Consider the following 9,709-nt stretch of genomic DNA (forward strand, 5'->3'; position numbering starts at 1 on the left):
ACTGAGGGACAAAGGATAAAAGAATGAAGTTTATACTGGATATGGTAAAAAAAGCCCAAAGCAAACTGTAATAGCTTGTGTAAGGAACATTTATTGTAGCAAGATGGAAGCATTTCCAGCACTGTCCTTAGAAGCAGGAGATGCTTTTCTTGCATAACATTTGATTCTCTGTAAGTTTTTTGTTTTGGGGGGAGAAAGCCCTCTTGCTGCTAGGGTGCTTAGGCAGTCATTTCTAATTTGTATTTTTCTAGAACATTAACTTCATAAGATTCAAGTCAAGCTGATAAAAGCATTGACCTTTTCAGCTATGTTTCACTTTCATATGTGATTTTTTTGGATTGAAGTTCCTTTCCTGAAGCCAGGAGAGAGTGGGGGATAATAAACACTTGTGCACATGATGTCGCTGTACTGCTGCCTGCTTTTTAACTTCTGGCAAGGCAATATCCAAAAGCTTTTTTCTGAAAGTCACTGGCTGTTTTGCAGTTAATCAAAAGTACAGCTACTTTCACTGTGTTGTAGTGGCTAAAAATTATGAACACAAAGGAAGAAAATACATTTTGTATACAAACCTGAGACAGAAGTGGGTTTCTTAGCTCAGTGGATTTTGGCTAGCAATTAGCTATTTTTTTTCAAAATGTCCTTAAAGTTGTGTTACCTTCAGTGTCCTGTTGAAAATGATCTTCTGCAAGTATGCAACAAAATGTGTTTCCTTAAAGGAGAGAGTTTGGAAGAGGTCAGTGTGTACCTCTTGATAACTACACCTCTATTGCTTTGCTAATTAAAGCTGTGTAGGTTTGCTGTGTAAGTTGCTTGGGGTTTTTTATGTTGCCACTTGAAAGAAGTTTTACACGATTGTAAAAGAGCATTTTTACACGCATTGGACTTTAAGTTCTTCTCTGATTTTGTCAACATGTTGCCTGTTTCAGAAAATTAGGTTCTTTAATTTAAATTGTTTTATTCAAGGGGTCATTTTTAGTCTATAAGTCACATGGTTGTGCAACAACATTTGAAGAAGTTCTAAAACACTCTCTTTTAGCAGGTGTACTAAAATCCTTCCATGTTCCTTTTCAACTTTTTCCCCTTGTAGTCACAAATGTCAGTAGTATTTTTCACTTGTTTGCCTTTCTCTTCTTGTTGTTTTTTGTTTTTTGGTTTTGTTTTTTTTTTAACATTATCTATGATTTTTTAACAACTTTAGTCAGTGTAATTGCTGATCATGGATTATGGCTTTGTTTTTTTTTCTCACAGCTTACAAGTACAGCAAACTTTTAAAAACATTTTTTATTTCCAGTAGGTCTTGATAACTTTTTCAATAAATGTATTCTTATTTAATTTACAGTATTAAAAAATAGTAAACCCATGTAGTTCAAGAGAAATTCTAGTGATGCATATGGGAAAGTAATTTGCAATCATTATACAAGTGCACTCTGTGCAAAGAAACTTCGTCTGCCTTCCATTGTCTTTCACCTCCTCTTGTCAATATAAGTAGAAAGCTGAGCTGCATTAAGGATAGGCAGGAACTGTTACATTGTTGTCTTCAAACTTAAGCTTTGAAGTGTTTTGGGGGAGGAGTGCAAGCATTTCTTTAATTTCGATTTCTTCTTTTTTTTTTTTTTTTCTTTTCCCAATTATAGTCTGTACAGGCCAAAAAAGACTTAAAGATGCTCAGGGAGGAGGCAGCTCCTCAAAAAAGCAGAAAAGAAGCCACAAAACATCCGTGACCAGCAAAAAGAAGAGTAAAACTAGTAAGTACAGCTTAGTGTGAAATAAAAGTAGCGTGTCATTTTTTCATCTGATTGTAGGAGGTGAATAAAAATAATGTTAATAAAAAATGCAGTAGGACAAAATGTTCTCATCAGGGAATTCTTACTACTGTTTAAATTAAGAAATTGCTCTACCTAAACACCAGAGTGTTTTCAAATGTCTTGTATTATTTCTGGGCCTATTTCTAAGAGCTCCTTAATATTTTGTAATTCAGGAAAACCAAGAAGAATGAGTATTTCACACATGGCAGAATTGGGACAGGTATCTCTGTATCATGACAGCTGCCTGCTTTAGAGGGGAGACTGGGACCTGAAGGAAACTATGCTCTGTATTTTCTTCAAGATGAGTTTTTGGAGGTTAATATCTCTACCCTGTAGCAAATATGAGAATAATTCCAGAAGATTATAGATTCTTGTTTTCTTCCTGTGCTGTCTGTTACATCTACAGTAAATAATGCAGCTTTTGCAGTTTTTTGTAGTTGCAGAAGCTAATTGGTATAGAAACCACAGTACTGGGTTTGGGAAGCCTAATAAAAGCAGAGGTGTGTTAGGGTCGTATGCACAGGTGTTTGGGAGACAGCACAATCAATTACTGATTCATTTCACTGTTAGTAAAAAAATAGCAGGAAGCAGCTAGGGACTGAAGCCTGGAGGATAACTGTAAAAAATGGATTTAAAGCAAGGATAAAAAGCATATGCCATGCCTTTTTTTCCTCTCTCTCCCCCAGCTTCCCTCCCCTCTTTCTATTAACAGCTTTACTAAAAGTCTGTACTTGCTAGTCTGGTATTTGCTTTCACCCCACCTGTCTTTCATGTTCATTGATCTCCTCTTTATATTTTCTCATCCCTTTTAATTCCATTTCACTGGTCTCTTCCTTTCATAATCCTTATTCCTACCCTCACCCCAAAAATTAAAGTAACAAAACAAACTGAATTTGCAGAACAAATACACCATTTTTAGCCTTGCCTTTATTCCTTGGATTTGGTGAATTTACCCCTTTTTCTCAACCTATGTCTTCATCAGGTTGTGAAACTTTAAAGCAATTACCACACAGTCCTTGGTGTGTGCTCTTTTTGTTAGACTTCAGGCACTACTGGATGTAATAAGGAAAATGAATAGATAAAATGTGATTCAGCTGAAAGCAAAAGAAAAAAAAGCTTTTGGCAAAATTCCACTGTGTCTGTTAACCTGCTTTTGTGGCAGCTTCAGCTCTTGCCTTTGCATTAAACCAATAGCAACAAGCAGCTGGCCAAGCTCTTTCACACTACATGTCTTGGGTATTCAGTTTCTCCTGTGTAGATCACCAGACCATAGAGGCCAAAAGGTTCAGGGCTTACTTTGTCATCACCTGGGGCAGTACAACTGAGGCATACATTTTTCTTAATAAATACAAATTCAATATGTTTTTAAAAACAGCTCTTAACAATTGAGGTTCTGCAGATTTCCTAGGCATTTTATTCCACTGCTTTGCTAGCCTTGTGTTAAATTACAGTTGCTTGTGCCTGCTTTCACCTCAGTTTTATTTTAGTAATGCTAAAAAACTTCAGCCTTTCAATCATTACTCATAAATCTTGTCTTTTAGATAGGTTATTTTGTTACTCTCCTTTGAGTGACTTGATTAAAAACCTGTGTTCAGTTCAGCCTGTTACTTTAAAGTTTTTTCAGCATAAGGTGAAGTTCTTCTGTTTTGAGTCAGCAAAATATCTTTTTCCAAAATTAAAAAATTGTATTATCATGTCTGAGAAATGTAGAGTATGTCACAGATGTTCATATTATTGATAGTGATTTTAGTAGAGGAAAATTAAAATAAAGGTGACATAAGGCTAAGAAAAGACTGTGTTTGCTCTGATTTCTGCTATACATGTCCTAAAAATATAGTCAAAAGTCTGTCTGTTAGCTCTAAAATGGGATAGAGGTTTATATATTGAATACTGCATTAGAAGTTGATGTCAGAAAGAGATAAACAGGAGACAGACCATTACAGTCAATCTTGTGAACTCTTAGAAAAAGTACAGCCCCATGAGCAGGCAGATGTGATTTATTTTGTCCCCATTATATACCTGCTTTATGCTTCAGTGATGCAAAGGGCATCAAGCCAAGCTGCTACACCAGAATGGATTCTGTTGTTTTAAAGTAAAGGATTTGGGTCAAATAAATTCCCATGTATGAAAATCGGCACAGAGGTTGCTGCTGACAGGCTTTAGTTAGGGCTGTGTTTCGTAACAGTGTCTTCTTTTTTCTTCAGCAAACAGCAGCGACAGTGATGAACTATCTGCTGGTGAAAGTGTGTCCAAGTCCCAGGCAGCAAAGTCGGTTTCTACTGGTATGAAATCTCACCAAACCAAATCACTCACAAGAACACAGTCTCCAGGAAAATGTGGTAAAAATGGAGAGAAGGAATCTGATCTCAAAGAACAGAATAATCGTTTGCCCAAAGTTTACAAGTGGAGTTTTCAAATGTGTAAGTATTTTCTTGAAAACACACCTAGTGTCATCTTGTGGCATAGTGCAAAAAGGCTTTTTGAATGTTCTGTATTTTGGCTTTCTTGTTTCCATCGTTTGCTGAAGGTTATGATAAATCCTCATTTAAAAAAAAAAAAAAAAAAAGTTTTTTCTTTTTTTTACAATTGCAGCAAAGGGAACTCCCTATGTCACACTCTTCCAGGACTGTTTTTAGATCTGGCTCCTGAGCTACCTTGCTGTTCTTGTTGTGCTGTGCATACCTGTCACTCTGGCATGAATATTATCTGCTCTGTGTGCTTCTTCTGTTGATAATTCCTTTATGTTTTACTCCTGATTCTCTAGTTCTTGTTCAGACACTTAGGTGATTGATTTGTAATTTTTTCCCCATCCATTTTGCATTATTGAACCAGCACGTTTGCTGTTTCTAGGATTAAGAACTTCCACTCTGTTTGTTTCAGTCAAGCTACTGGTCTAGCTAGGGGTGAGCAGTGTGGAAAGGATCCTGCCTAACCCTATCTGAAAAACTGTCTGCCTGCCTGTCTGAAAAACAGATCAATGGTTTATTAATTCTCTCATATTAGTGTAATTTACCAATTGAATCTGACTTTGCTGTTTTGGGTTTATTTTTGTTTATTTCCTCCCCCAACCCTGAATGTCTGTAGCATTAGTCTACTTTTAAATGTATTTTTCCCGGTAGTCCTTCACAGTCAGGTTACATTCTGGTGCTCTTAAAAAGTATGCAATGTAAATGGTCTTCATTGTCACTTACTGCCCTGCTGAGATTCATTGAACACTTTCCTGGTGCAACACATATGAAGGGCTTCTGTTGCTTCCTTTTTTTGTACCTTGGCTACACTCCACATGCTAAAGTTGCTTGGCAGGAGTTGGTCTGTGGAGTGCTCTTTGGCACATGTCCTGCTGTAGCTGAGTCAGACACTTGAGTTTTCCTCATTTTCCCATAGCCTAATACAGTTGTGACTTTTGGTCCTTTGGTGCTGCACTCATTACAGGTTGATGTGTAAGTGCATTTTGCACCTCACAATAGTTTAAATGATTCTTAAATGCTTTTGAATGGAGTGTCTCCTGTGTGGCTTCCCTGAACTGAACCAAGAGTTTCTCCTGCCTGTGCTGCCCACTGCTGCGTGCCATGTTGTGTGCTGTGTGCACTGCTGTGGAGAGCTCCCAGCTGGAAACAGCCAGAGGGGCAGCTCCTGTGCTGGCCATGTCCAGCACGGTCGTCCTGTATGGTTTTTCCTTATGGCACATGTGCCAGGGACTGCACCAGAGCCACCCCACAGCTGTGCACGTCCCTGTTATAACTTGCTTGTTTTGTACCAAGACAAGTCAGGCCAGGCTGACCTTCCTGGTGTCTGGGGCCAAACAGAACTCCAGAAGTTCTGAAAGCAACAGGCTCAAAGCTAGTTTTGGCCCTGATGCTTTCATCTGTTGTCTTAATGTTTTTTTATCCTTTTCCTCCTAATGGGGAAGGGAATGCATCTTTTTTCCTCTCCCAGCTCCTTAAAAAGTCCCCAGAAAGCATATGGTGGTATCTTGTAAAGAATAATAAAAAGTGAACAAATTTGGGGTGATAAACAGCAGCTGCTGCTGCTGTTGTTTCTTAGCTTTGCTGTCTGCTAGCTCAAAGCACATCGCTAAGATTGGAGTACCTTCCACTTCACTGACATCCAGAAGTGTTTGGAAATGCTTCAATACAATAATTAACAGAGATTGTTTAACTTGCAGCTGACTTGGAAAATCTGACTAGTGCCGAGCGCATAACAGTTCTCCAAGAAAAATTGCAAGAAATCAGGAAACATTACCTGTCCTTGAAATCTGAGGTGGCTTCCATTGACCGAAGAAGAAAGCGCTTAAAGAAAAAAGAGCGGGAAAGTAAGTGCTGGAAACGAAACTCTGCTTTTAGAGGGCTTACTTGCATATTCTATTAAGGTACTGGGTAATTTGCTGGGAGATGTGTGTCATTAGGAGTGTGGTTTTGTTTGGGTTTTGGGAGATGCTGTGTCAGGTATTTTATGACCATTAGAAGGATTAGATACCCAGTGACTGTGGAGAGGGAAGAGCATTACCAGGGTGTGCAATCTGTTTAATGCTCTTGAGGCATAACTACTTCATACAGGAAAAAATATACAGAAAATAAACTCTTCTAAGCAATGAACAAAGAGTATTAAAAACTTCTAATTTTTCTTCAAGTTACAGATAAATTTACTGTAGTGTTGCTTGTGGACCTAGTTAGTTATAACCCTTGGGATAAGGGTTTTTCTTCCATGACTTTAAGGGAGACCAGTTAAATTGAGTGTTTACTACACAAACCAGGCAGTAGAGACTGGTTTCTTTTCCATTGCAAGGCATTGGTTGCTGGAGTCAGTATGTACCAGTGCTTGCTGCTGAACAGGAAAACATGTTTATTGCTTGATTTATGAGTCTCTATAACATGTGTTTTCCTTTTCCTGTGCAGGTGCTGCTACTACATCATCTTCCTCCTCATCACCTTCCTCTAGTTCCATTACAGCTGCAGTTATGTTAACGTTAGCAGAACCATCTATGTCAAGTTCTTCACAGAATGGAATGTCAGTTGAGTGCAGGTGACAGCAGGACTTGCCAAAGCACTTTGCACTTAATGGCTGCTGAGGGCCACTCCTTTTTTTTTTCCTTTTTTTTTTTTTTTTATACTGCACAGTGGCACAAAATTCAGACAAGCACTATTTTGTATTTAAAGTTGTTTCTTGACAAGCTAACTTTGCACTTAAGTGCACTTTTATGAAGAAAAAGTACAACAAACTGCTTTTCCTCAAGCAATAATTGTTTCCAACTTGTCTGGGAATTGTAAGTCTAGTGACTCGAAGGCCTTCCACTGTGGCAAATGGAGGCTGTTCACTGCCTGTAGAGACAGGACAATAAGTACATAGTTGTTGGGGTGATCTAAATCAATGTGGTAAGGCTTACTGTATTCCCTGGTATTTTGTTAAAGCTGGAACATTTGATATTTTTCCATTTATTTATGACAAATATTGAAAATATTTTCATTTGTACAAGCTAATTGTTTTTTAACTGCTAAGTCACCTTATAGTGGCTTTAATTGTATACGTCAAGCACATCTATTCAAAACCTGCAGTTAGTAGGATGTCTGACATCAGTCCTGATAACCAAATATGAGGATTCCTTTTAAAAGAAAAAAAAAAAAAAGACTGACTAATGTTTACAGGTTTGAATTAGGCTTAAGTAGGTTACTCTGGGTTTTAAGAACCCGTTAATTGGAATGAAACTACTGTACTTTGCCATTTTTCTATAAAACAGTATTTTTTTTTAATTTTGATAAAATACATTATGAAAAAGAAAGAAAATGGCTAACAAACTGTATTAAATCTTAATGTATAAAGATTGTATTCAGCCAGTTTAAAGTGTATATTTATTCATAATGGATTATAACAGGTATATTTTTGTGTTTTCTTGTAAATGTTTCTTTTCCCCTTAAAGCAACAAATATTTCATTTGTAATGCTTATTTTATTACGAGCTTCTAGGAGAGGACTTCAAGAGGGAGTAAGGTGTGAGGTTATAATTTGTGGTTGCTGATACCAACACTGCCACAAAAGGGTAGTTGTTTTTAAAATAACTAGCTAGCCGAGTGGTAGATGTTTAATTTTTTAAATGCCTTGTACAAATTCCAAAACCAACTTCAAAATGTTTTCACTTGTATTGATTTTATGTTGAATGGATCCCAAGCTCTCTCCTGTTAATTCTATACCTTTGTAAGACATTTGTATATTGCGGAAGTGTTCATTCAAGCTATTTAATACCTGGCACTGTTAATACACAGTACTTTATTGTACAGATTGTTTTACTGTTTTAATTGTAGTTCTGTGTACTTCTTTTGCCTGGGGAAATAGGGGCTGGCATGTTTTTCTTTGTTTTCTGGCAATACAACATGTAAGAATTTGAAGCATTTTGTTTGTAGATGCTAGAGTGTCAGAATCCTTTTCATTTGACTTTTCTAAGAAAAGCATTTTCAGTCTTCGTAGTGTGCGCTTAAGGTTATAACTGATTTTATTGAAAATGGTTTCAAAGTATTCAGAATTGTACAGGACTGTAAAAATTTGTTGACAGACATTGAAGGAAAAGCTTATAGAAAAAAAGCTATAAAATATATATTAGGTTCTGCAGAAAATGGAGAGTTATGTAATATATTGTACAAATGTAAGCAAAGGCCTCTGAAATAAAATGCCATAGTTTGTGAATCCCTGATTTTGTTTCTAACAGTTTAATTAAGCAACTGTAGTGTGTTCATGAAAATTACATCAAGCTGCAGAATCAGTTTAGCAAATGATCTTTGGTGTCCTGTAATGGACATAGAAAGGTAAGATAGAGCACATGCATTTGCCTAATTTTCTTCTTAGTGATTAATTCAAATCCATCCTCTTTTTCAGCAGAAGGTGAAAGCATGGCCCATCATTAAGGCAGAGCCAGTTGAAACAAACTACCGGCTGTTACAAAATACTGTTACACCTGCAAAGTGACAGATTACTATTGAGACTGACAGTAACAACCCATGATAAATAAGCTTTGGAAACATTGACTGTGTTAAAAATTATGATGATCCAAGACTACAGGGGTGATTTTAATATTTCCAGTAAAGCTACTAAGAGGATATTTTCATCTGTTTAGTAGAATCAGAGTCATGGTAGTTCAGTTCTGCTTTTCAATTTCAGTAGGCATAAGGGGAATGGATGTAACTGGCAACTACACCTCAGCAAGCAAGATTCAAATTCAGCTCTTCATTCACTACTAGTTCTTGATCAGGTCTCAGTTTTAGTGCCAGCATATTTGCTTTGATGTGATAGTTACTGACTCTATGATCTAGGGGATTTGTTTTCCTTTTTGCAACAGGGATCATTGGTCAGCTCCCTGCTCCCAAGTTAAGTTTTTGCATAAATAGGATTTTTGATTTTCTGTGATACAGAGATTATTTAATTTTCATAATAGATCTGATGCAGTTCAGTGGCTACTCGGACATTTGTCTGAATGTGTTACATTGCACCTCTGCTGTGAAGTTTGTCTGTAAATGGTGCTCTCCAAATTCATGGAACCACTTGTCTCCCAGTAAGTAACAAAGGAAGATACCTGGCAAACTGTTAGCCAGGCAGTTTTATGCCATGTTCCAGTAGGTCACATCTGAGCTGCTTTTCAGAGTACATACTGTACACAGCTTTACACGTGGGTGCATTCCCTGCCTGGCACGTGCACTCTGCTTGCAGCTGAGGCAGTCTGCCGCTAGCAGTGCTTGCTGGGCTGTGCCTGGACTCCTGAGCGCCTGCTTGGACCACGATCCCAAAGGCAAAGCAAGGCAGACACCCCCTGCTGTGTTCTCTGCACCTTGCTGAGAGACAGACTCAGGCCTGTGTTTCCCACAATTAATCGTGTTGGGAATGGCTGAGGTCAGCATATGGTGAGGGAAAACATGCCTTATT

General features: G+C 37.6%; 1 protein-coding gene across 5 annotated transcripts in view; it reads left to right on the top strand.

Moving 5' to 3' along the window:
• ARID4B (AT-rich interaction domain 4B) overlaps positions 1-8,486 on the top strand; it is an 88,196-nt gene extending 79,710 nt beyond the window's left edge. For all 5 annotated transcript variants that reach the window (XM_041485478.1, XM_041485481.1, XM_041485480.1 and 2 more), the window contains 4 exons: positions 1,635-1,745; positions 4,010-4,225; positions 5,971-6,117; positions 6,701-8,486. In XM_041485478.1, coding sequence (XP_041341412.1) covers positions 1,635-1,745; positions 4,010-4,225; positions 5,971-6,117; positions 6,701-6,831 — 605 coding nt within the window. In that variant the 3' untranslated portion in view covers positions 6,832-8,486. The remainder of the gene's footprint in view (positions 1-1,634; positions 1,746-4,009; positions 4,226-5,970; positions 6,118-6,700) is intronic.
• Positions 8,487-9,709: the final 1,223 nt, after the last annotated feature.

The sequence above is a fragment of the Pyrgilauda ruficollis genome, unplaced genomic scaffold, assembly GCF_017590135.1.
Source record: "Pyrgilauda ruficollis isolate IOZ18807 unplaced genomic scaffold, ASM1759013v1 scaffold70, whole genome shotgun sequence".
Lineage (NCBI taxonomy): Eukaryota > Metazoa > Chordata > Aves > Passeriformes > Passeridae > Pyrgilauda > Pyrgilauda ruficollis.